The 27,854-nt window shown below is 37.1% G+C and overlaps 3 protein-coding genes and 1 long non-coding RNA gene across 4 annotated transcripts in view; 1 reads left to right on the top strand and 3 right to left on the bottom strand.

The window, feature by feature from the left end:
• LOC132115358 (26S proteasome non-ATPase regulatory subunit 9-like) overlaps window positions 1–27,854 on the bottom strand; it is a 110,894-nt gene that overhangs the window by 67,231 nt on the left and 15,809 nt on the right. The gene's annotated exons all lie outside the window — the stretch shown is intronic.
• Window positions 120–10,402, top strand: LOC132115332 (sodium/potassium/calcium exchanger 5-like). Its single transcript, XM_059523750.1, has 4 exons — window positions 120–457; window positions 3,698–3,790; window positions 9,665–9,741; window positions 10,328–10,402. Exons 1-4 carry the CDS (start codon window positions 367–369, stop codon window positions 10,382–10,384), a joined length of 318 nt encoding a protein of 105 aa, XP_059379733.1. The 5' UTR covers window positions 120–366; the 3' UTR covers window positions 10,385–10,402.
• Window positions 1,685–3,500, bottom strand: LOC132115328 (uncharacterized). Its single transcript, XR_009425473.1, has 3 exons — window positions 3,278–3,500; window positions 2,092–2,263; window positions 1,685–1,829 (listed from the first exon to the last, which is right to left on the bottom strand). It is a non-coding gene; the product is annotated as an uncharacterized LOC132115328 (long non-coding RNA).
• LOC132127369 (14-3-3 protein epsilon-like) lies at window positions 18,442–26,208 on the bottom strand. Its single transcript, XM_059539212.1, has 6 exons — window positions 25,988–26,208; window positions 24,278–24,477; window positions 23,396–23,502; window positions 21,836–22,042; window positions 21,517–21,653; window positions 18,442–19,753 (listed from the first exon to the last, which is right to left on the bottom strand). The coding sequence occupies exons 1-6, from the start codon at window positions 26,049–26,051 to the stop codon at window positions 19,701–19,703; spliced, it is 768 nt and encodes a 255-aa protein (XP_059395195.1). The 5' UTR covers window positions 26,052–26,208; the 3' UTR covers window positions 18,442–19,700.

Genomic DNA, 27,854 nt, shown 5'->3' with positions numbered 1-27,854 from the left:
TTCATTTGGACAACTTTAAAGGCGATTTTCTCAATATTTTGATTTTGGTGCACCCTCAGATTCCAGATTTCCAAATAGTTGTATCTCAAACAAATAGAGAGAGAGAGAGAGAGAGAGAGAGAGAGTACCATTTACAACGACCGCTCCACAACTAATGGCATGCGTGCGCATTCACGCGCTTTGAAGCAGATGGTACCTAAGCTCCTAAGACAGGTTAGGAACGATGCGTCTAAACAGTTCGCAACAGCGCTGTGTTCACTGTGATGAAGAAAAACAAGGCAACCCAAAAGTTTAGTTCAGTCAGAAGGTAGTTATAACAGGAGGACTCCGCGGAGATCATGTTGTGAGTCCGAGGAGCGGAGCGGGATGAAGTCGGTGAGACGGAGCACGCGCTTCTGCTGCTGCGGGCTCGCGCTCCTCGCGCTGCTGTGGCTCGCGCAGCTCCTGCAGCTCACAGGTTTGACGATCACGGATCATCCTTTGGTCATCATTCTGTTCGTGACATGCATTTTTTTGTTGAGAATCTCATTTGTGTGCCTTTACGTGCTCCTAATGAAGAGGAGCGTAATGATTTATAAACATAAATGAAATAAAACAAATTAATTTTAAATAGTTCGTTGGTCTTTTATACATTAAAAATGACAATAGCCTAATAATTTAGGCAAAATGTGACTCTGGACCACAAAAACAGTCATAAGGGTCAATTTTTTGAAATTGAGATTTATGCATCATTTGAAAGATGAACAAATAATATTTCCATTGATGAATTGTAAGAATAGGCTATTATATATTATATTATATTTGGCTGAAATACATTGAGAAAATTTCCTTTAAAGTCAAGTGCGTTCAATAGCGTCCAAAATAACCTGATTCTATAAATTCGCATGACATTGTATTAAGAGATCAGCTCTTTTGTGGTTTGTGAGCCTCAGAAGTGCTGTCTTTATAAAGTAGCCTATTTATCTCTTGAAACACTCAAAAATAAATTTGCTTTGCATATGTACTTGAGCTTTTTTGAGGCTGTTTAAATACTAATGAATACTGGTTTGTAAACATATTATGCGCGGCAAATGTGTTAGTAAACACAGTGAACATTATAACTGGAGGAACCAATGGCAAGCAAGAAACTATCCTTGTTAAAAAAAAAAAAAAGAGTACTTATGGAAATAATATACTGAAGTGCAAACTGAATGTAATGTTTTTGGACAGTTGCTGCATGTTAAATGCAATAAAAATAATAATAATTAAAACTAAATGCAATTAGCCGACCTTTAAAGTGCTTTTTGACTCACTTAAGTAGAACTTGAGTACATTTTATATGTAATTTCATAATTATTTACGTTGTCTTTGAAGTTGTCTTTTTATGGTAAAATATTTTTAAATGCACTGATGCCATTTCTAAACTAAATATATTTAAATATTTATTTAAAATAAATATTTGTTATGATGAATTTGCAATTTAAAACATATTAACTTAAAAAGACGTGCTTTACATGTAATTTAGTATGTTAGTCAACACATCAAAACAAGTGTATTTCTTTAAGACATGGCAAATGCTTATTAAAACTAAAGTTTAAAATTTTCAAACATCAAAGTATCTTTCTTTATGTCACTTAATTTGTCTTTTATTTAATAAATATAATGTATTAATAATAATACTAAGTTTTATTTATATAGCGCCTTTCCAGGGTTCAAGGACGCTCTACAAAGTACATGCAACAAGGAAAAAATAACACTGGAAGGTTAGACGATGATGACAGACAATAGTTAGTAGAAACAGCAAAATAACATTCTGTAGACAGGGCAGCACAGCAATGCAGAATCAAGCCCTACGAAATACGAAACAACTTATGGTTGATAACATTAAGAAAATAAGTATTATCTGCAAGTATAGTCTTTTTAAGATTTGAAGTACACTTAAGTGCACATCAGTCTGTTTTTCACAATGCACAGTAATGATATATTGACATATGGTCACTTTCAGTCTACAATGAGTGCAAGTTGAAAAAACAAACAATATTCTGCTCAAGTCTACTTGTATAATTGGATCATTTGACATATCTTGAATAAAGAACAGCAACAGGTTTATACCTAATGACAGTAGACTGATCCACGACAACAAACCAGTTCCAGTGTGATCTTCGTGTGTGGCATCACTGGTTTCAGTTTTATGTTTTGTGATGACAGAGAAGATGGTAGTGCAGCAGAGGAACTGGTTTTACCCATATATAGCATCACAAAATGAAAGCTGGAAAAATATGACCTATAAAGAGAGCAAGAGAGGCAGTCTGATAAGAAAAGGTCGGTGAGAACAGCTTCAAAACTCTTTGAACAACAGAGTAATAAGCACATTAGAAATAATCTTAAAGCAGTTTAAACCACACTGTATTGTCTCAATTTGAACTCACAAATTTAACATAAACTTTTAATAAAATATATACATTTTTAGGGAGAATCATCTCTGAGTTTTTAATGAAATAATCTTAATGGCTTCACCGATAAGAAAGTTCAGGCTATAGAATCTGGCAAAATGATGATGAGATGTCCAGTCTGCTTTTAGACAATTATCATCCAAAACAACATTCAGACCAAGCTTAGGACACACAATGACCAAACCAGACAAAGAAAGCTCTCATTTGAATGAAAGAAAGGACTGAAAGCTTGCAAAGACACAGTATCTGAATGCTTACAACATAAGATGAACTTTAAGACCAAGAGTTTCTTTGGAGAAATGTAGCATTGCATTAGTGTCTCACCAATGGATCCTCTGCAGTGAATGGGTGCCGTCAGAATGAGAGTCCAAACAGCTGATAAAAACATCACAATAATCCACAAGTAATCCACAGCACTCCAGTCCATCAGGTAATGTCTTCAGAAAAGAAACCAATCTTTTAAATAAAATGCCACTTCTGGCCAAATTTATAATCCATAATAATGCTTCCTCCAGTGAAGAAGTTCATCCAATGTTGTCCTCTCACATCAAAATCCACCAACATATTTGAAAACAAAACAGTTTTGGGCTGTTTTGGCTTGTATATGGTGCTTAGTCCATGCATATTTCTCTCCAGCAATATTATGGTTAGAGGACTTAGTTTAACCAGAAGCCAAGATTCGAAATGCCTTAATGGTGGATTAGCTTTTCACTTCTTAAGACATTAACTGGTGGACTGGAGTGGTGTGGATTGCTTGTGGATTATTGTGATGATTTTATCAGCTGTTTGGACTCTAGCTTTAGCTTGAGACAGATGATGTCAATTCTGGTATGAATTAAATATACATTCATGTGTCGTTGTGACGAATGTTTTCATCTTTGCGGTACGGTATCTTCACAGTATTATATATAACCCAGCTGCCCTGAACAACAGAACAGACAGAACAGGACGCTGCGTAGCTGTGCCACCCTGTTGTGATTTCTTGCTGTCAAGAGAAAACTAAACAAAATGGTTCTGGTTTTACAGTATGTTTGTCAGGACACACGCTTATGTAGAGCAGCTTGAAGTGCCTTCTGGTGCCAAATGTCTTTACTCAAGTATACTTGCTTGCAAATACCTTTTTTGGTCTACCTGATGGATTCGTAACTTTGTTTTCATTAACATTGTTGACTGTTGCAGTGACAATTTGCAGATATAGAGGTAAACTTTTATACCCATTTGGTTGTGAAGTTGTAGTGATATATTAATTTCTCATGTCATTACAGAGATCAAGTCTTCGTGGCCAGAAACAGACTTTCCCAGACGCAGGGTCCTGCAGTATGGCATCGAAAATCAAACCATTGACACTCCAAGAGCAGGTGGGCAACAAATGTTTTATAATGTTTGCAGTGCAGAAAATTGTAAGGTGATTTATACTAAAAGTTAGCATAACTATTTGTTTTGCCCAAAGGCCACTGCTTGAAAGATATATAACATTTACACAGTAAATATATTTGTGTGTGTTTGTAGCTCTATGATACTATGGTTGCATGGAATATATTCCCTAAACCTCTCTTGGGGAAATGAAGTGTGCTTCACTGTACCGAAGTGTGCACTTAGCATAAAAAACACTAAATGTCTAAAAATCTTAACATCCTTAAACACAAGGTATATTTGCTATACATATATATATATTTGAAAATAAATTAGTTTGAATGAGTTTATTCTTAAAACTAGAACAAATACATGTTTGAAAACGTTTTTTTTTTCTGGGCCCTTTTGGATGTTTAATTTCAGTTAAATAAATAAACTAAATTTATTTTAATCGATTTCATTCTTAACAAGACTTTTTATCTGATGCCACTTTGATTCTCAAATAAATGTGTATCGATTTTAAAATAATCACTATTTTGTGTTTACTTATATTCCTTCATTTTTTCTTAAAAAGGATTTAAAAGTCTTGATTTTATCTTCATAAAACCTGCATAAACCTGTTAATGAAATTAAAGTCCACTTAAGTGACATAAAGAGAGAATTTTTCATGACTGTTACTTAACACACTTAAGTACACGTTTAAAAAGTGCAACTTTATAAAATGACAAATGAAAGGTCTTATATTTAAAGTATATTTAAATCATTGTTTTAAGAATTTTGTGTAGTGCTTTAAAGAAGTACATTAAGTCAATATATAAAGACAAGAAGTAATTATGAAATTAAATAAAAAAAAATACTTAAGTGGGTCAAAAATCTCTTAAAGTCTAAGGTAAAATTTCAGCAGATTGCATTTAATATATATATATATATATATATATATATTTTACTTTTTTACATTTTTATTTAATTGCAATTAACACTCAGTTAAGTGTCCAAAACATTACATTACATTTAAACTTAAGTATATTCTTTTAAAATACATTATTTCCTTAAAAAGTACTCTTTTAAAATGATGTTAACGTGTACTTCTTTTTCACAAGAGTCCGTCTGACCTTCTGAAAGCAGAGTTCAGTCTGAAGAGGCCTCGTGTTGCTGAGATGTATGAATTACTGTTGCAAAACAGAAAAAGGATGTATAAAAGAGGTGGAAGAGAAAACATACACTGTCCAGAGATATTAGGAGGCTACAGCAAATATAAACAGACGTCAGGGACACTCTACTCCCACATCTGGAAAGCACTTGATCTCAGACAAATGCCTCTGTTGTTATTATTGTATTTCTGTTGCAGTTTGTATATTATGCAGACAAAGTCCTGAGAACTGAGATCACAGCATGGTCTGTCTGCTTTAATCTGTGAGCGCAGCAAGCAGCTTAAATAATGGGCGAACAACACAGACTGGATGCTTGCGGCACTGTTAGTTGCCAGAATTAGACCTGGACACTCAAACATTGAAGATGCACAGTCACACTATCAAACTAGATCTTTTGATAGAGTGGCTCTGATTTCACAGGTCAAATCAAAGAGTGTTAGAACAAATGACATGAGTTATTGACTCGGAGATTAATATGATTAAGACCTAAATACTGTACATTAGTTTCTCCACATTACTATACTACCGTATGCATACATGCAAAAACATTATTCAACCTGATTCTACTGAATGTGCACTTGTAGTGTACTTCAAATCTGAAAAGTATATTTTTACAAAAGCACTTGCAGATAATATAATATTAATCAACTAAAATGCAGCTTAAATGACTTCATCGGATGCTCGTTTTCCACAAGTTGATATGATTCTTTAGGGTCTTAATGATAAGTCTATAACATACATTGGTTAAAATTTCTCAATAGTGTAAAACAACTCCCTATTTAACCTTTTTATCAACACCCTTAACCTTTTTAAATCAAGTATATGATTTATGTGTGTATGTGTGTGCATGTGTTCACATAGCAAGTAGGAGATAACTTAAAAAATAATAACAAATCATTTTTTGAAAGTTTTAATTAATTATTTTGGACAAAAAATTAGCATCATATGCTGTGAAAATTTGTGAGTTTTGTTTTTATACATTGTGTTTTAATATTGAAAAGTTGTCATTGCTGTTAAAGGTTAAATCATGTTTAATTTGCCATGTCTCATAAATTCAAAGAGCGCTAGCAAAAATGTTAATGAGTGCTCTCAATGTCAGATCTGCAGTTGGATGAAATGCTACTGGCATAATCTCCAGTATTTTGCTTGTCTAAGAGCTGAGCAATATTACGTTTAATAGGTGCAGTTCCTTAAACTGCTCTTCCGTAATTAGAGGGGATTATGTAATAAGTCTGAGATTGATTTCTTTTTTCTGTCTCTCCCGTCCACGCCATTGTTTTTGTTCCTTACAAAAGGACGAGACGTCAGACCTCATCTTCAGATGAGAATACATTGAGGTTTGTGTTGCTTAGCAACTGAATGCTAAATTTTGTGAGGGCATTTGTTTGTGGAGAGCCGTGTGAGAGCGGGAGCTTAGATGAAAAAGACAAGAGCCAGCGAGAGAGAGAGAGAAAGGTGGGAAGAAATAAATAATCAGAAGGAAAGGGAAGATGCTATTTTTCGACATGTCAGTAATAATTGCAGATGATGCGTTGGCCAAATATTTTGTGTTCATTTGAGGAGTGAGTGGCTCGAAAATCCTTAACAGACAAGCACAAGCACTAAAAACAAATCATGCTGCATCATTTTTACTGTATGGTAATCAGACCTGGAGTGTAATCTCTTCTGACATGATGCATTAAGGTCACATGGCATAAGCAGAAGTAATTGCTTTCAGTCGGATATGATTTGCCCAGTATTTAGGGAAAGTGACCCATATAAGCCCATGGACCAAATAAATCCCCTTGTTGGTTAGAAACATACAAATAACAGAAATGTTATAATAGAAAATATAAAAAAGAAATATAAAAATGACAGAAGCATTAGAGAAATATTTCAAAGTAATGCATATGTTTGTTACCGTCATTTTACTTTTATTTGGAGCCAATCAAATGTTGCGATCTTGAGTTATTTGTAATAATGTGTTGTTACTGTCTGGTTGAAGTCACATCCAAAACCTTTTTTCTACAAACCAGTGACCAGTGTGTGTGTGTGTGTGTGTGTGTGTGTGTGTGTGTGTGTGTGTGTGTGTGTGTGTAAAGTATACTTTATATGCACCGTAAACATGAATGTGTGTCTCTGTGTGTGTGTGTGTGTGTGTGTGTGTGTGTGTAAAGTATACTGTATATGCACCGTAAACATGAATGTGTGTGTGTGTCTCTGTGTGTGTGTGTGTGTGTGTACAAAGTATACTGTATATGCACCGTAAACATGAATGTGTGTGTGTGTCTCTGTGTGTGTGTGTGTGTGTGTGTGTGTGTGTGTGTGTGTGTGTGTGTGTGTGTTATGTGTGTGTGTGTGTGTGTGTGTGTGTGTGTGTAAAGTATACTGTATATGCACCGTAAACATGAATGTGTGTGTGTGTGTGTGTGTGTGTGTAAGTGTGTGTGTGTTATGTGTGTGTGTGTGTGTAAAGTATACTGTATATGCACCGTAAACATGAATGTGTGTGTGTGTGTGTGTGTGTGTGTGTGTAAAGTATACTGTATATACACTGTAAACATGAATGTGTGTGTGTGTGTGTGTTTATAGGGGGCACAACTTAACACTTTTTGACTTTCTCCATTTGTGTAAATCCACATTGGGTTCAGAATATAATTTTTTATCCACAGTAATTTCACACTTGTCTAGTACAAATCTGTCACTTTGTTTCATAATTACAGTTTATACATTTTTCTTTATTTACCTTCAAAGATTTGGAAGTGACAATATGCTCCATTGGTTGGGTACATTGTAACATCTGAGGGGTACGTTGTTACATGACAGCTTAAAATGTTATCTGATATATATATATTATTATTATTATTATTATTTTATTTTATTTTTTTATAAAATAATGGTATTTTTAAAGAATTAAAAATAATCTGATTTTGCCACTCTTTATGTTCCTTCTATCTCTCTGATGGATATGTTGTTGTTGTTGTTGTTTTGAAGCGTAGTTACAAATATCTTTTGATCTCAAGAGAGTTTAAATCACTGCTACTCTCAAATCAGGCAAACAACTGGATCTTATTTGCAGTTGATAAGCCGCTGGACACCAAGACACCCTGCCATTTTAAGTCAATAGCATAACATTCTCTCTCTCCTCAATCTCTTCTGCAGTTTATCCCTCACTCTTAGCTTGAAGTCACACAATCAGACAGAAGGGCAGACACTGTCACTTTTTCTCTCATTCATTCAAGCCACCAAAGCCTTTTCTCTATCTATTTTTTCTTCCATTCTTAAAAATAAAGGTTCTTTTGTGGCATTGATGGTTTGGTGAAGAATTTTAAACATCCATGGAACCTTTTCATTCCACAGAAGGTTTGTTTATAGTGGTCAAAGTTTCTTCAAACTATGAAAAATTGTTCTTTTATGAACTGTTAGCTGAAAGGTTCTTCAAGGAACCCAAAATCATTCTTCTATCGCATCACACTAAAAACCCTCATTTGGAAACTTTATTTTTTAACAGTGAGGTCTTTCACTCTGTACTTTATATAGAGGATAACTGTCACACAGGATTGGGTGAGCCATCATCATTTAAACGGCTTTCAATCATTTGCTGAGGGCTGCTGATTTGCGCAGCTACACTGGAGCTAAAATTGGCTACAGCTGGTAAGAAAAAAGGAAAGAAGAGGCCTGAATTGGCTTCTTGTATTTAAGAGGAGGAGCAGGTGTCTGTTGCTGTGAGGTGAAAGGTCACAGTGATGTATTTAGACATTGACGCAATTCATGCCTGTAGCAAAATTATATCACATTGCTTCTTGCACATTTTGCGGCTATAAGGGTTTGGAAATAATATACCACTACCACAAAACTTTACGTTAAACCTAACCGATATTTTTAACAGAGAAATGTAAGATAAAAACTAATTTGCTGAGGCCACCATTTAATTTTAGATTGCTTCTAGAAGTCTTTGAGCCCTTTTATTGTGATTTGTACTTGCACCAGACGGCTTTGTGTCTCAAGTTAAATGCTGTACCGGGTGCGCTATTGAGCAAGTTTACCACATCATAAAAGCCATATACAGTATATATATGGAGCTGTTTTTTTGATGCAATTGTCAAAATGTGTTACTTTACAAATCATGCACTACGCTAAAAGGTCATAAGAGAGTATTGTGCATTTATTAATCGGTACTATGCCCCGTAATTATAATTTGTGTGAAAAAGGAATAAACTTTGTGGATGTTTTACTGTTATTAGTGTTCATTTCAACTGAAAACTGCAGTGAATTGTATTTATATTTACATTTTTTTTGTACAAATGTTTCCATACGAGCCTATGTTGCACTGACATGTACATGTATAAGTACACGAGGTTGAGACTACAAAAAATAAATAAATAAAACCTTGTGGGGGGAGAAAGCTAAAATAGAGAACAAGTGTGAAAGTTTTCATTATCCTAGCAATTTCCACTGCAAGAATTTGAAATCTTCTACTTTCGATTCCAGTTGAGAACAAATTACTGGGGTAACCTAATTAAGTGAGTGGGTCTATAGTGTGTATGTTTTCATATAAGCGTGGAGAAGGAAGGCTTCAGTAGCACAGTGATGGACTGCTAGAAATATAATTGAGTTCTGTCGTCATTAAAGTTCATACTCTTCTGTGTTCCTATATGCCACTAGCCCACCACACATTCAGCTAAAATCCAGCAGGCACAATTGTTTCTGATGATGCCATGTCTAAACTGTGTGGTGTTTTCCCTTTAGCAATTCATGAGTTCCCTGAGGACATCTTCACCAAAGAGCAGCGCAAGAGAGGAGCTGTACTGCTGCATGTGCTCTGTGTGAGTGACACTCCATCCATCCATTCATCTGTGATAATCCACCTGCCGGCCCAACAAGCAGAATCCAGCAGCCTGGTCAAAGGTTTAATGCGTATTTGGTCTTTTACTTGCACTTCTGAATTTATCAGGATTTATCAGCTCCGTGTTCAGTCTGACTCCAATTTCACGTGATCATTAAATTTGGCCAATATTTCTATCAAAAGCTAATCACAGCTATCGATTATTTATTAATTTATATAGTTGAGTTTTCTGGAAATCCCAAACTTTCAATTATTCGTTCATTAGGGAGCAGGCATCGCATAGGAATTACACTCAGCTGATAGTGAATCCACGGACACTGCATGCTCATAACAAAAATTAATTTTTCCCTATAACCATGAGAGCGGGAGGATGGATGAAGGAACCAAGAGCAAGTGTTTGGCTTCACAAAGAGATCACAGCCCTTTGTTTTGTGGAATGGCATTTGCATTGTGAGAGTTCCTGAGTGTTTGGCTTCACAAATAATTAATTTCGTAAGGAAATAATTTAATTCCTTTCACATCCATCCATCCATAATTCTATCCATCCATCCATCCTCTTGTTGTAGGCTGTCTATATGTTCTACGCACTGGCTATCGTTTGTGATGATTATTTTGTCCCATAGCTGGAGAAGATCTCAGAGGTGAGTGTAGCCGCCCGTCAGACATTTCGGCACATTACTTTTGCTATCCTTTAGAAAATAAAGTGATGACCACCTTGTTTCCCTGCTTCATTGGTCAGAACTGACGCTATGTGTCATGAACTCTGGCTAACATGTCATGATTGACCAGTGAGTTTCCTTCTGGGAAATTCCCTTTGTTCACATTCCTCCAGGGGAATTAGCTTTATTCACGATTTGTAAAAGAGCTGTCGAGATTATATACATATATATATATATATACAACAGACCAAAAGTTTGGACACACCTTCTCATTCAAAGAGTTGTCTTGATGACTATGAAAATTGTAGATTCACACTGAAGGCATCAAAACTATGAATTAACACATGTGGAATTATATATGGAATTACATACATAACAAAAAAGTGTGAAACAACTGAAAATGTGTCATATTGTAGGTTCTTCAAAGTAGCCACCTTTTGCTTTGATTACTGCTTTGCACACTCTTGGCATTCTCTTGATGAGCTTCAAGAGGTAGTCACCTGAAATGGTCTTCCAACAGTCTTGAAGGAGTTCCCCGAGAGATGCTTAGCACTTGTTGGCCCTTTTGCCTTCTGTCTGCGGTCCAGCTCACCCCTAAACCATCTCGATTGGGTTCAGGTCCGGTGACTGTGGAGGACAGGTCATCTGGCGCAGCACCCCATCACTCTCCTTCTTGGTCAAATAGCCCTTGATGCCTTCAGTGTGTCTCTACAATTTTCATAGTCATGAAAATAAAGAAAACTCTTTGAATGAGAAGGTGTGTCCAAACTTTTGGTCTGTACTGTATATGTATATATATATATATATATATATATATATATATATATATATATATATATATATATATATATATGTACATATATACACATTAGGACTGTCAGATTAACATGTTAACTTAATAAATTAGTTATGAAAACATAGCGTGATTAAAATATTTTACAGTTTTTCTCAATTGCTTTGGTTCAATTCTCAAATTTTTTTTTCGAAACAATAAGTTCAGATCAAATGCATTACATTCTGGTTGTATTTTGTGTCACAGGAATGGGGGACATGGCTGTGTCGAACTCCATAGGCAGCAATATCTTTGACATCCTGCTGGGACTGGGCTTCCCCTGGGCTCTGAGGACGCTAGTAGTAGATCATGGATCAGCAGTGAGTCTTTGAATTATTTTACTGTTCCTCTAGTGCAGATGCAGTGTTCCTGCTGATGCTTTCCTCTTACTGCTTTCTGTCTTTTGTCAGATATTCATCAATAATGATATAATCAATCATTTATTCGGCACCCATATCACCCTGGAGCCCAAGACCGGTTTCCCACTGAAGCTAAGCAGGGCTGAGACTGGTCAGTACCTGGATGGGAGACCTCCTGAGAAAACTAGGATGCTGCTGGAAGAGGTGCTAGTGAGGCCAGCAGGGGGTGCTCACCCTGTGGTCTGTGTGGGTCCTAGCGCCCCAGTGTAGTGATGGGGACACTATACTGTCAACAAGCACCGTCCTTCGGATGAGACGTTAAACCGAGGTCCTGACTCTCTGTGGTCATTAAAAAATCCCAGGATGTCTTTCGAAAAGAGTAGAGGTGTGACCTCTGCATCCTGGCTAAATTCGCCCATTGGCCTCTGACCATCATGGCCTCCTAACAATCCCCATATCTGCTGATTGGCTTCATCACTCTGTCTCCTCTCCACCAGTAAGCTGGTGTGTGGTGGGCGTTCTGGTGCACTATGGCTGCCGTCACATCATCCAGGTGGATGCTGCACACTGGTGGTGGAAGAGGAGATACCCCCTGTCTATGTAAGCGCTTTGAGTGCCTAGAAAAGCGCTATATAAATGTAATGATTTATTATTATTATTATTAATAATAAAGGCCTGGTCTATTCTGTCATCCTGCTGCTCGCATCAGTCTTCCTCACGGTGAGTAATGCCTACCCATAATCACAAGAATACCATATTTGGTTGGGGTGCTTGGAGGCACAACAGAGGCTGATTGGGGGGTGGTCTGGCTGAGCAGGAGCGATGATGGGGTTCAGGCTGATGGTGCTTGAGGTACGGGCTTCATGGGCTGCTGAGTCGTGCAGTCTTGGGGTGATTGGAAGCGGCTGCAGATCTGGAGCACTTTGGCAAGAAGTGTTGCAATGCCTGCGATGAGTTCTGTGAAGCATTGAAGCGTTCGGCGAAACCCTCGACCACAAGTCTAAACAGGCCAGTGGGGGAGACAGGGGAGTCAAGGACCTTATCTCAATCCTTGATCTCCAAAAGGGTCAACCATAGGTGGCGCTCGAGCACCACAAGGCTGGCCATGGGTCTGCTGATCGCCTGAGACATCATCTTGGTGGCACACAAAGCAAGGTCGGTCGCACTGCGCAACTCCTTAAAAGCTGCCAGGTCTGGACCGGACTCGTCCATGCAGTGGAGAACGCCATGGAGTGAAGCACCGAGGCAGCTTGTCCAGCTGTCGAATAGGCTTGTCCGGCGAGAGCTAAAGTCGTCCTACACGGTTTGGATGGGTGGGTGGCCTTTGCCTTCCAGCCAATAGCCGTGGGCGGGCAGAGATGCATGGCCACTGATTCATCCAGGGGAGGCAGTCTATCGTACACTTTTTCTTCGGTGCCGTGGACCTATGTGAGGGTGGACAAAGAGGAGGTACGTAGAATTCAATAGGGCATGCCAAGATCTGGTGATCTCGTCGTGGACCTTTGGGATGAATGGTGAAGCTTGTTGTCAAGGGGCCTGACGGCACCCGGCAAGAACTACTAATCCAGGCGGCTGCAAGTGGGCTCTTCCGGCGGAGACCACTCTAAACCCAGCTCCTCCACAGCTTTAGACAGGCTCTCAAGGGTACTTCTTTAAAATACAACTAAAGATTTGCAAATTTCTTCCTTGGGCCATCCAAGATGTAGATGAGTTTGTTTCTTCATCAGATATGTAGCATTACATGACTTGTTCATCAATGGATGCTCTGCAGTGAATGGGTGCCGTCAGAATGAGAGTCCAAACAGCTGATACAAACACCACAATAATCCACAGCACTCCATCAGTTAACATCTTGAGAATCCAAAAGCTGCTTGTTTGCAAGAAACAAATCGATCAAGACATTTTTTTTATTTCCAACCATTGCTTCCAGCTAAAATATGAGTCCTCTATCCTTAATATTGCCTTTTTCCAGAGAGCACTATTATATTGTATTGTTCTGACAAAATACACAAAGAAAAAGACCAAAAAGTAACATATTCCTTAAAACTACAGCACATGCCACAACACAAATAGACTTAAATCATTTTTTTTATTATTGCATGTTTTGATGAAAATCTAATCACAATAAAATAAGTTGTTAATTGTAGAGCTTGTTCAGCCCAAAATGAAAATTCTGTCATTATTTACTCGACCTGTATGACTTACTTTCTTTGGTGAAACATAGAAGAAAAGTTTTGAGTCATTGTTTTGTCCTTTCAATGACAGTCAATGGTCTCCAAAAGTATTTGCTTACAATTACTCAAAATATATCCTTCTGTGATTAATTTTTGGGTGAACTATACCTTTAAGAATCAATCAGTGCTCATCACACAAAAGTAAACAACTGTAGCAAACTATGAAAGTTTACAAGTTAACTTTTGTTAAATTAATTTATTGCTGTTGACTGATGGTAATGTAAAATGTCAGCATGTAGTCCATGAAAAAGTAACTGTACTCTGATTACTTGTGTTTTTTTATTGTACTCTAATTACAAGTATTTCATTTTGTAATCAGATCATGTAATAGCACTGGTTATATAAAGGCTGTTAATTTCCTGTAGTTATTGACCAATTAATAATTTTGTGGTAATTCTGTCTTTATAATATTTAGGGTTATTTATATAGATTTAGACATGTTTGTTATGAAGTATGAAAGTACACAAAACAAAATATTTACTGTCTATATTTAACTACGATTTGTCTAGTTTCATAAATTTTAGTTGAAGTGTTTTTAATATTTCTATATTATTACATAATGGATAATGTGTGAGTAGTGTTGTGTGTTAGACTGGAGGAAAACCAACAAGTCTAATAAAAATATCTACTCTATACTCTGCTAAAAGATCACTAAATGTTGTGCGTTGATGTGCTGCTCTTGCTCTTGCACTCGCTCTGGTGGATGTGTGTGTGGGTGAAATTCCCGGTGAAGTGCCAATACAAGGAGTTCCACCTTTCATGATGTCATTAAAAGCCATCCTTGAAAAAAACGCTGATCCCAGCTCTCTTCCTCTCAAAGACTCAGCGTGGGCCGACATAGACATGGAATTGATTTACATCCTCACAAAGGCTCTGGAAGAGCCCGCCTGCAACTGCTTAGACAAATGTTACCTACCCAGATGTCATCAGAATCTCCTCCCTCACTCAAAGAACACATGGAAGCCATCGCGGCGAATCACGCTCTCGTGGCTGGCAAGTCAGACGGCAGGAATGATCATGTCATTAATTTTTTTTGAGGGAGATTAAATCTGCCTTGTCCTCATACTGTGCTGACCTGAGATTTATCCATAGTCCTCCCTTTGAGCTGCTCCAGTCCTCCCTCCTTTTGGCTTAAGCATCGGTCAAAGGAGTGGGCAACTTGTAAGCCAAGCACTGTTGATCAGTGGCTCATGCCTTGAGTTTGGGCCTTACAACTGTAGTGTCATTGTCAAACCAAAACACAGCTATGTGCCTAAAGTGCTCTCGACTCCATTCAGAGAACAAAGTCATTACCCTTCTAGCTGTTCTTAATTCAGAGAAGTAGCAGGGTCCCAATCCACTCTTTTTGCTTCAGAGGCCACTCTAAAGGGCTGCCAGTTACAATGCAACTATCTCGCTGGATAGTTGACTCTTAGCCATAACCAAAACAAGATCCTAGTGAACTGGCCAATAACACACCCATTTCAAATATTGCATTTATGTCTAAAATTTTTGAAAAAGTTGTGCCTGCTCAATTGTGCTCCTACCTGCAAAAGAAAAAATAAATAAAAGAAAAAATAATAAAAAATCTGTATGAGGAATTTTATTCAGGTTTTAGGCCCCACCATAGCACAGAAACTGCACTTGTTGCAATTGCAAATGACCTGTAAAATATGGAGTGCCACAAGGATCTGTTCTAGGTCCTCTGCTATTTTCAATATACATGTTGCCCCTTGCTATTATTATTAGAAAATGTGGGAACATACAGCAGCCAGAGTCCTTACCAAGTCAAGATAATATGATGATATTACCCTAATTTTACAGTCTCTGCACTGGTTACATATTAAGTTCCATATCAGTTACAAATTATCATTACTTACCTATAAGGCCCTAAATGGTTTAGCTCCTGCGTACTTAACTAGCCGTATACCATGTTACAATCCATCACGCTTCCTATGGTCACAAAATCTAGATTAAACACATCTCTTTCGCCAAGCGTTCGAATAATGCATCTCATGATTTGTGACTGCAGTTGTATCTGATCAAATGTGAATTCTTATTCTTTAGCTTGGGTTAAACTAATTCATTATACTTAGTTGGAACAGCAGCTACTCTAATTATGTCTCTATTTGTTTCTCTGTTTTGGTAACTAGGATTTACACAATCTCCAGTCCTGATCCAGAACACATGAGAAGAGATGATGCAAACCCCTCAGAGGAACTCAGATGATGCTAACCCTGAAACAACACACAGAACTAACAAATATTCCTATAAGTTGGATGGCATCATAATAATTGCTGTTAATAGTGTTCATCATCTGTTTGATTGTTTTAATTGATTCTTCTGTACATTTCTACCATAAACTGAGTCACCACTTATAAACTACAACTAAATATTGTAGAAACATTAATTTTCTGTAAAGTTGCTTTGCAATGATTTGTATCGTAAAAAGCGCTATACAAATAAAAATTAACTTGACATTTCGTTGAATGTTAATCCACGCAGCTCGTGCCTTCAGTATAAATGCTGTAGCCTGTTTAATATAGAGGTCGAAATTAAAACACATTCACACAATATATGTTAACGTGGTATCACGAGATAAATTCAAGATGCTGTCTTCTTAACTATGTTAATGCAACCATGTATGACTTTTAAGACCTGCAACTTATTTTTGGCTTGTGACTTCACTGCCATTGGCCAGAGACAGCAGAAAGAGAAGATCAGTTTCTAAAGCAAATGATGCTAAGGAACAGCATCAAGACACATGATGATGTTTTTTGAGGTCTGGCAGCCAGTGTCTTACCTGGATTAGATGATGATCAACACAGGAACATGAACATGGCTCTGGCAATCATCAGTGTTCAGACACTTCAGTCTTTCAAACAAGCGCTGTGTACTGGATGAGGACACGTCCAATACAGGCCTTCTGTAACACACTACCACTTTAAAGTTTGGGTGAGTTTTGTATGTTTGTATGCATTTATTTAAGTTAGAAATTAATACTTTTATCCCAAAGAATGAAAAAGTGAAATTAAAGACATTTATAATAGTTAAGAAAGGTTTTTATTTAAAAATAAATGCCGTTTTAACTTTCTAATAATCCTGTTATTAGAGAATCCTAATAAAATGGTTTCCATAAAAATATGAAGCAGCAGAATCCGTTTTCCACTTTTTTTGTCTTAAGAACAATGTAATGGCAACATGATCTTGGGACTGAAATGCTTGTCTGGATCTAGCATCAGCTTCTGGACATTAGCACCAACAGATTACAGAGATGCACTTAGTGCCACCAACTGACCCTCAGTCTGACGGACCAGAAGATAAAGAGATAGTTACAGGGTTGCATCTCTTTTGTTCGGTCCTTATAATAAAAGTGAGTTGAGTCCAAGCCCAGTGTTGTTTTGGACCCCGTTGACTGCAACTGTGTGCAGGACAAACACGGACTGTAATCATTTAGGCAAAACTCTTAAATGACGACTTCTTTTTTGGGTGAACTATCCATTAAAGAGAAAGGCTGTAGAACACCACTGAAGTAATTTAAGTCACGAACACTAATAAAAGTTTGTTTTAATATCATTATCAACCCTACTCTTCTGTATGTGTCAGGTTTGGCTAGTTAGCATGGGTCATTTAGCATCTCCTGGGAAATGCTCCTCCACATATAAGAACAAAAACTAAAGCGTTCGCATTCCTTTGTAATTGTTTCAGAAATTGCTAGTAAATCTGACCTAAAAAAATGATTTCTTAACCATATTTTTCCATTGTACCAAGTATTTTTTTTTCCTGTTACAAAAAAACCACCTGGACACCAATAAATCAATTCAAACGGAGAGAAAGGTAAAGATAGTGTTTTATTAGTTCATTTATTTAGTCTTGGTTTATCTGAAAGGTGGAGTGGATCCCATGCGGTGTTTCCAGGTGCTTGTTGGCTTCAGGCAGAACGAACAGCAGTACAAATCAGATTCAAGTTACACGTACTGAAGAAACAGAAGAAATACATGAGGATGCTGACAGAAGAGAGAAAGAGAAAGAGTCAGACCCAGAGAAGATACACAAACAAATCCTGGTAACACTTCACAAAGTCTGACTTGTTAACATTAAATGTATTAACTAACATGAACTAGAAATGAGCAGAATATTTATAAACTTGCTTAACTTTACAGTCTCCTTGATGCACAATACCGTACACAATAACAGTACTGTGCATAATTACAAGCGACTAACCTTACATTTGAGAGTAAATACATGTTAATTAATAACACCGAGCTTAATTGCATAATAACAGTTTAATAAGAACACTTTAAAATAGTGTAATCAAATTTGATAGCTTTTTTAAACAATTGTTTATTCATTCATGTTTATTCGAGCACATTAACTATAACCTGATTTTAAATGCATTAGTAAGTGTTAAAACTGAACAACGATTAAAGACTAAATGTAAATGTTTAAGTATTGTTCATTGTTAACTTGTGCCAATATGAACTAAATAAACCTTATTGTAAAGGGTCACCAAAATCCCAAACTAGTTTCACTTCATAATCAGCTGAAGGAAAACGAATGCATCGTGCTTGTTTTGCATCTGATCTTGAGAAACGTTTTTTCCTTCTTTAAAACACCTATTTACGGCTCTATAGCAACATTTCTGCAGCAGCAGCCTCTGAATAACGAGGAGGCGAGGGTTGCATTCATTTCCTAAAAGCTTGCAAAGCATTATAGTTATTGACCCGTTGTCACAGACCACATCACACACACACACACACACAGACAACCTGCTGACCAACAACAAAACAAAAAACACTTCGCTTTTAAAGAAACGTTTGTGAGGGTGAATTTACAATAAACAGCTTGAGTTTCAACTTCGAGAAAATCTAAAGAAATGCCTCCAGTAACGACCGTTGAGCTCAACGACGGACAGAACAACACTGAGAAAGAAACTTGTGTAATAAAAGTGTGATTCTCAAGGGTTTTGTAACCGGTAACAAAACCAAACCTTCCAGAGGAAACTCTCCATTCTGGTCTCTTATATTCATAGAACATCGAAGTGAACCGTTAATTAAAAAACACTTAGGATCCAAAAAAAATACATTCAATAAAACCCTAAAACCCCCTAAAAATATACACAACCGGTCAAGAGTTTGGAATAATTGTGTTTGTTTGTGAAAGACGACGTCTCTTCTGCTCAGTAAGTGCAGTGATATGAATTATTACAAATTGTTTTCTATTTGAATACACTTAAAAAAAGTCATTTATTCCGGTGATCAAATCTGTATTTCAGGATCATTACTCCAGTCTTCAGCGTCACATTATCTTCAGAAATCAGTGCATTATATATATATATATATATATATATATATATATATATATATATATATATAAAAAATAATCTAAATATATGTAAGATCATTTTTGATCATTTTAGCGTGCCCTTGAGCACCAATAATTCCCCATCAATCATAACGGAGCAGTAAATCATCATATTATTCTGATTTCTGAAGATCTCGTGACACTGAAGACTGGAGGAATGATGCTGAAAATACAGCGCTGCATCACAGGAATACATGACATTATACAACATATTCACATAGAATACAGCTGTTTTAAACTGTAGTAATATTCCACTGTTGTTACTGTATTTTTAACAAATAAGCGCCGCCTTGGTGAGCAGAAGAGACTTCGTTCGAAGACATTTAAAAGTCTTCATTATTCCAAACTAGTGTAGATGGTCAGAGCAAAGGTATGAAACAAGGAGCGAGAGGAAAGACAGTAACAGACAAAGTGATAAATTCATTATCTGAACTCTTCTCTATGACCCATGAGAGAGAGAGAGAGAGAGAGAGAGAGAGAGAGAGGGGGTTTAGCGTGTTGGCGGTCACATCTCACTGCTTTTCCTCCTCAGCATCTTGCAGCGCCGGTTTATTTTGTTCTTCACCTGAAAGAGAACGAGTCTTTGTTATTCCAGTGGCTGCACACTAGAAGACAAACTCCACACCTGACATGTTTAGAGCCTGAGACACAAAGCTGAAGTCAACCCCCCCACACACACACACACGCACACACACACGCACACACACACGCACACACACACACACTGAAAACCATAGTTGAGTTGTTAAAAGTGACGGAAACTGTAAACTTGGAGTAAGTTACAGAGATAGAAACAATGATATTTAAGATCCACTTTTCCATCATTATAAAATTGAATTTGAACTTCTAAACAATGCATTCATTTCTAACCAAAGATGTTTTTATTTAATTAACTTCATTGTTTTTAACAATATACCAATTACTTTATTCACAACATAAAAACTACAGAAAAAAACTATAGAAACTATAAATTATAGAAATAGAAGCTAAAGATATTTAGATACTGTTTGATTAAATCCTTTTGAAGAGTATTCCAGCTTTTTTCCACAATAACAACATATCTGCATGATTAAAGAGACATATAATGATTTAACATTATTTAAATATTTAAGACTTGTTTTTCCAAAAAAGAAAAAAAGAAAAAGAAAAAAAAAAGGATTAACTAGCTATTCAAGGGTATCCACTGAATCAAATTTTCTTAAAGGAGTAGAAATATTACAATACAATAAAACATTTTGAATTTGATTAAAAAAAGCAAAGGTAACACTTTATTTAAGGTGTCCTTGTTACATCCGTTACATGTCCTCGGGTCAAAGACGAAATAGTCTAATACTGCTTTAAATTGTTGTAGCCCCCCCCCAAATGCTAAATGTTTTACATTTTGTTTAATTTAAATTTGGTTTTGTTTAATTTAGCAAAGAAATTAATATCTTACATTTTCCCCTGATTTACAGAAGACACTTCAGTGAAACTCCTTCAGTGAACAATCTTGTCAGGCATATTTACAACAAAAATAAATGTATGACATATTAAGAGATTACTTACTTTCACCCCAAATATTAATTACTGGTCATTTTACATTCTTAATATTTGCCACTGTCCTAAGTTTTGCCCATTTGTCAGTAAGAATTTTTTACTAATTTAAAAAGAAATTAAAATTAATATGCTCCCTTATTCTTTTACACATTTTAATATGCACACGTCAGAATAAGCATGTTGTTTAAATGTCTACATAAATATTGTGTTGCATTGAATGACAATCTAACATTTCAACCAAATTTTTACATTTTATTTTCAAAAAACTTATTTGAAACCTTAAAAGTAGACACTTTTATGAACATAAAATCACTTTTGTAAAATTATTTTAAATCCACTTTAAAAGAGGATTTTCTCAAGATTTAGTTTTTTGTTCTGCACCCTCAGATTCCAGATTTTCAAATAGTTGCATCTCGGCTAAATATTGTCCTCCAAACAACTCATACGATCAATGGAAAGCTCATTTATTCAGCTTCCAGAAGATGTTATAAATCACAATATCAGAAAAATTGACACTTAAGTTTTGTGCTCCAGGGTCACAAATGTATAATTACACTCTAACAAGGAAACCTTAAAGTAAAGTAGAAAAAAAAAAGGGTTTTCAAAGGTTCTTTAATAATTTGTCACTATACCAATTCTTGTTTTTGTATTTCAAACTACAGAATTTGGGATTACATAGCTTGTGGCCTAACTGAAAAACAAGACAAAGATAGTGCTTGATTTCAGACTGATTTTTGCAGTGCACAGTAATTATGAGCGCTCCTCTGCAGCTTTAAGACAGCCGTGTCTCACCGTCTCCCTGTGTGTCTGAGGTCCAGAGCGTCAGGTTGTCCCGCAACAGCTGCATGATGAGCGTCGAGTCCTTGTAACTGTCCTCACTCAGCGTGTCCAGCTCCGCGATCGCATCGTCAAACGCCGCCTTCGCCAACCTGTTGGAAGAGCGAGTCAAGCTTATCAATGTGCTCATCAACCAGAGGCTGCAGGATGAAGCACTCAAGTTAATACAAATATTAAACTGTCTGATCCATAGGTGTCTGTGCATACTAATATGGGACAGAAGCAAGCTAGCGTCAAACACTACACAGTTTGAGTGAGGAGAGAAGCAGCTAACCTGCAGGCTCGGTCGGGGGAGTTCAGGATCTCGTAGTAGAAGACAGAGAAGTTGAGAGCGAGTCCGAGCCGGATGGGATGTGTGGGCGGGAGCTCAATCATGGCGATGTCACTGGCAGCTTTATACGCCACCAAACTGTTCTCCGCTGCTTCCTTCCTGTCATTACCTGTGGCAAACTCTGCTAGGTACCTGTGGTAGTCGCCCTTCCTGCAGACACGCACAATAAACACCAAAATAAGTGCGTCAAATGACTCATTATCTTCTAATTAGCTACAATGATTATTCTGAGATCTTGCTATCAGAAATGTGTTCAAGACTACACAAAACCATTAGAATGAAGAAAGCAGACTACTGTAGGCCAGAACATTAAAATGCACACATGCACATTTTCAAGCTGTTCCAATGCTGTTGTTTTTTTTTCATTAGAAGAAAAGTATTATGCACTTAAAGGGACAGTACACCCAAAAATGTCCAGTTCACAATCATATAATTCTTTTGAAATGGTTCTTTCTTTAAATGAGCTGAAATAGCGGCATATTCGAGCCTATGATGAATGAACCAATTCATGACATTATAACAGACTTGAACCAAAGAGCCGCTGATATGTGCAGACGTGAACAAAGCAATCAAATGAAGGGGTCAAATTAAAGTTATGGTTTCTCATTGCTTGTATAAAAAGGTGGGATGATGAAGACGTTAAATGCTTTAGACATGCAAAACATTCACGTTTTACATCATTACTGTGTGCGTTAATAATATAGATGCATATGCATTACATCACTGCATGATTATGTACCGTATTTTCCGCCCTATAAGGCGCACTTAAAAGCCTTTAATTTTCTCAAAAAACGACAGTGTGCTTTATATATGGATCAAGGCACTCTGTCAAAATGTTGACATTCCCTTTAACACAGCTCCATCTACTGGATGCATAACTCAAACCCAGTCAAACGTTTGACTGCAGTATCTTCTATTCTATGCGCCTTATAATCCGGTGCGCCCTATGGTGCGGAAAATACAGTAAACAGACTGGTGAATCAGTTGTCCAAAAGAAACAGTTCACAGAAAAGAATCATATTTCCCCGTCAGCCTGAGGCTCTGGATCACAGGTGATAAATGTTATATATATATATATATATATATATATATATAATGTTCAGTTTCTTGCACAGACTGATGGTTTTGCTTCATAAGACCTCATCATATATCATCGGGAGCCACGGGTGCTCATTTTGTGTTACCATTCGTTTGTTTTTTAACTCTCATAGTCATGGTAGCCATTCACTTGCATTTTATGAATCACCAAGGACCTGTAAAGTCCTAAATGTATGTTTGTGTCACACATGTTTAGTAATGCAAACAAGAAAGTGCATGCATTCAGGACTTCACAGGTGAGTGAGGTTCTGTGTGTTAAATACATGGCTTTATGTCTGTAGAGCATGGTACTATTCCCTCATGTAGCTCATGGATTTGAGTTCCTAGAAACATGCATGATTATTAACTTCATACCTTGAAGCATACTAATCTGCTCACATGTACTTTGATTCGTCAAACACCTACATTTTGTAGTAGAAGACTTTGGATTCTCCCGTGTTGGCTGCAGGAATGAGGTGTTTGTCCAGGACATCCAGTATGTCACTGCAAACAGATTTCAGCTCATTCTCAACCTGCAAAACCGAAGAGAAGCGCAGAGTAATACTGGCCTTACTGCACACATGAATCCACAGAGCTCACAACTCAAGGCATTTCAACTTATGGGTTGATGTATAAAAGGAGAAAAAGCATTAACCTATTAGAAACAATTATCTAAATGTTTATTAATAGGTTTAAAACATGAATATTATGTTTTTAAAACTAGCATCAATATTTCGGTAAATATTTCAGGTATATTTTAGAACTTCTATCGTTTATCATTATGGTTGCAAAAGGGAGGAAAAATTCCGGAAACTTTCCACAAAAAAAAAATCCCTGGAATATTCCGAAAATAAAATCCTGTAAAGTTCCGGAAGCTTCTGGAATGTTTCTGAAGTTAACTGGAATTTTTCCAACATTTTTGCAACCCTATTAATTCTAAAACATTGGTTTTGGTATGGATGCGTATGGGTTTTTTTTTTTAAAGATATTTTTATTTTGCAAAGATGGGAACATTCTAGAGGTTTGTGTTATGCTTTTTGTAATAACAGATCAGCTTGTATAAGTTGTACAAATATGTATTTTTCATGCACTATTAATGATGCACAAAAAGTAATGTGCTTTTCATATGCAGCACGTCAAACTTCAGTAAGGAACACTAGTCCACTAAATCCACCGTCTAGCATTTGAAAATGACTTGACTTTTGGTGAAGAGCACACAGAATGATTACGGTGTAAGAAATCAGAACCTGAGATGAACGGTCACTGGTTTAGGTTTATGCTGAGGAGTTTATTCTGCACGCGTCTCACCGCTTGTCTGTATTCCCGGATCATCTTGAGCTTTCCCTCTCCTCCCTTGCTCTCCTCTTTCTGCTCGATGCTGCTGATGATCCTCCAGGAGGCTCGTCGAGCGCCGATCACGTTCTTATACGCCACCGATAACAGGTTTCTCTCCTCTACGGTCAGCTCTGTGTCCTTTCCTGCAACGCTCTTCATGGACTCCACCATTTCTGAAACACAGAGAATAATCATCCTAAGATCTGGAGGAAAAAACACAAATTTAGTGCATAACAAAATTCAATGCCTGAGTGGTTTAACAAGAAAGTTCATGTCAAAAGTAATAAGTTCAGATTTCATTAATTCTGAAGCAGATGCTAGTTTAAGACAAGTACACTCATTTATCTCAAGACATTATTCTTCTGCATGCATTACATTTAGTTTAACTGGTAAAGTCTCAATGACAGAAACGGTGACAGCACTTTTCTTTTATATTGTGCTGTGCATAATAACATTATAGCCTATAGAAGCAGAGATCAACCAATAAATGGTTTTACCAATATCTTTCCCAATAGTAAAGCATTTTAAGGATCTCTTTTGTAGCATTGGATCCACCGATTCATTCTGCCATCTTGTGGGTGTTTTATGAATTTCATGCAAAATTAAAAAAAGGCCTTGCTTTAATAAATTATTAAACATGACAGCCTTATTGCACAAATTATGTGTGTTGCATAAATGCTCGATTATGCATTTCAAGCTTGGTGCTAAAAAAAAAAAAAAAAATCAAACTCACCAAATCAAGCTCTCTCTCAAGTCAAATAACTTTACATGACTTGAATAAAGTATTGAATGAGTGCATGTTGGAAGAAAAAATAAATATTTATTGCTCTGTCATCTATGCATACAATGCATATCAGTTATTGCCTTGTTTCATCAGTCATTAAGAGATTTATAATGCCTGCTGTACTGGGTAATGCATCAAAGCTCAAATTTTAGTATCTTTCTATCTATATGTTTGTTTGTGCATATCTGAAAAATCATATGAATCTATATAGATTCATTGTAAAAACTTGTAAAAGTAAATGAATATCTTTTATAATTCTCTTTTATCCAAAGTGCTGTGTCATTCTCAGTCCATCAAGAAAGCATAGCACATCATTTCAAAGCTCTCTCAAATGTGGGAAATTGCATATTTAATGCACCAATGAAAACGACTGAGAAACACTATGCAGTGTCCCACAAGGGTCCATAAAACACATATTATATTTGATCAACCCACAATCGATAAGTGCAGAATAAACAGCTGGATTCAGGCCGAGTCACTATTGCATCACCTAAAATATGGACACAGTCCGATTATTATTATTTACTTATTCAGGTCCGTTGTATCGAAATGAAAACAGTGTATCATTCAGTGCGTTTAAATGCTGCACATTCTTTGAATCACAAGTCAATCTAATTCTAGTACAGTATCAGATCATGAGATCAATCATCCACAGACAGTTGTTATCAAGAGAAGCACAGATTGACTTCAGTTCAGTAATAACAATGCTGAGGCTGGCTTGAGTTTTTTAGGCCTTAAACATCTCTCGTGTGTTTGTCTTCGCATGTCGCCTGCAGAGACACGTGTGAAAGGATAACGCTTCGTTTTTTGGGTTCATCACAGTTTTATCAGTAAATCGACATCCCTCTGATGTAATTCAAATGCGTGACAACACAACCTGACAAAACATATCAACTCACCATCGTATCTCTCGGCTTGTTCTGCTAGTTTAGCCTGGTAAACCAAGTGCTCTCGGTCTGCCATGTTGCCGGGGACCGGAGGAGGCGGAAATCCTACGGTAAAAGACGCTTTGTGTTTGTTAAGACGGACGCAGAGTAAAAGCAGCCTAAAATCCTCGTATCCTACCGGCGACTAAATATGGCGACAAAACTGCATCCGGGAAACTAACTCTGCGAGTGCTGCGCACTTCCTTCGCGACGGATGTGGAAACGGATTTGCCTGGTTTTTGTGACGTTCGTCAGATAAATAAATCAATAAAAATTAGATGAAATGCGTCTATGGCTAGACGTTTAATAATTGAAAAGCTTCAGTAGTCGTGAATGAGTTTTTACTTGTCGAAATTTCAGTTCCACATATCTGCTAGCAATGTGTAATTAAATTATGACTTATACTATAAATAACATTTAATCTTTAATTGGTTTCTAATTACATCTTAATCTTTACATCATTAAAAATATCCAGAATGTATTTTTGGTCTGAAATTAAATGTAAAACTCAAATTACTTGAATATGTCATTTACAGGATAAAAAGGAAACCCTAACCCAATGTCATTTATTTCAATAAGAAATGTTATATGGCAAGCCAATTTATAAGCACAGCACACAGACTGAAGTAGTCTAAGTCTTTGGTTCTTTTAATTTAGATGATGTTGGCTCACATTTAACAAAAACCCACTAATTCACTATCTTAACAAATTAGAATATGATGACATGCCAATCAGATAATCAACTCAAAACACCTGCAAAGGTTTTCTGAGCCTTCAAAATGGTCTCTGACAATCACTGACACCTTTCACAAGGAATGTAAGTCACAAAAATTGTCAATAAGCTGGCTGTTCACAGAGTGCTGTATCCAAGCATGTTATCAGAAAGTTGGGTGGAAGGGAAAAGTGTGGAAGAAAAAGATGCACAACCAACCAAGGGAACCCCAGCCTTATGAGGATTGTCGAGCAAAATCGATTCAAGTATTTGAGTAAACTTCACAAGGAATGGACTGAGGCTGGGGTCAAGGCATCAAGAGCCACCAAACATAGATGTGTCAAGAAATTTGGCTACAGTTGTTGTATTCCTCTTGTTAAGCCACTCCTGAACCACAGAAAAAGAGGCTTCTTACCTGGGCTAAGGAGAAGAAGATCTGCACCCAGTTACCCAGTGGTCCAAAGTCCTCTTTTCAGATGAGAGCAAGTTCCCTTTCATAGGTCACTTCAATGCTGCGGTGACGTCACCGCTATGGGAACACATTCGGTGTGACGAATGTCTGAAGCCCTATACCATCCCGCTAATCCTATTGGCCAAATAGCGCGTGGCACCGCCCATGCATGCGTACGCATATATATACCTGGTGCCGCGCGCCATTTCACTCAGATTTCATTCCTTCAGTACGGAGCGAATCTTCTGTGCCCTATTATCTCGCGTTCTCAGCGATCATCTACGAGCAGTATACTCCTCTCCGCGGACGCGATGAGTCAACGAAAGGTAGGAGCCGTATGATGGGTTATCACGAGGAGGCACTTATGAGAGGTTCGTTGCAGCCTCTCTACAGGTTCTCTCCTTGATAGCCTATGGCTACAGTATAATATGCATACACTTCCCCTGTGCACTACGCCAATAGGAAGTATCCGCGCTCTGGAGTGTATTTCTTAAGTCGCCTCGCGTCTAACCCCCACCGTTTCGCTTCTGCGGTCGCCGAGGCCCTGCACGAGGTGTTGGTTAGGGGCGATATGTGCGGCTTGACTATGAATACAGTGATGCACTGGAGTTCCATGTGCTCGCTCTCCCCCACTCGAGCGCGTTAAATCAACAGTTTTTGCTCTTCAAATGGTGGAT

The sequence above is a fragment of the Carassius carassius genome, chromosome 3 (genome assembly GCF_963082965.1).
Source record: "Carassius carassius chromosome 3, fCarCar2.1, whole genome shotgun sequence".
Taxonomy (NCBI): Eukaryota; Metazoa; Chordata; class Actinopteri; order Cypriniformes; family Cyprinidae; genus Carassius; species Carassius carassius.
Note: the sequence above shows the minus strand (reverse complement) of the source record. Positions and strands in the feature narration are given on the sequence as shown.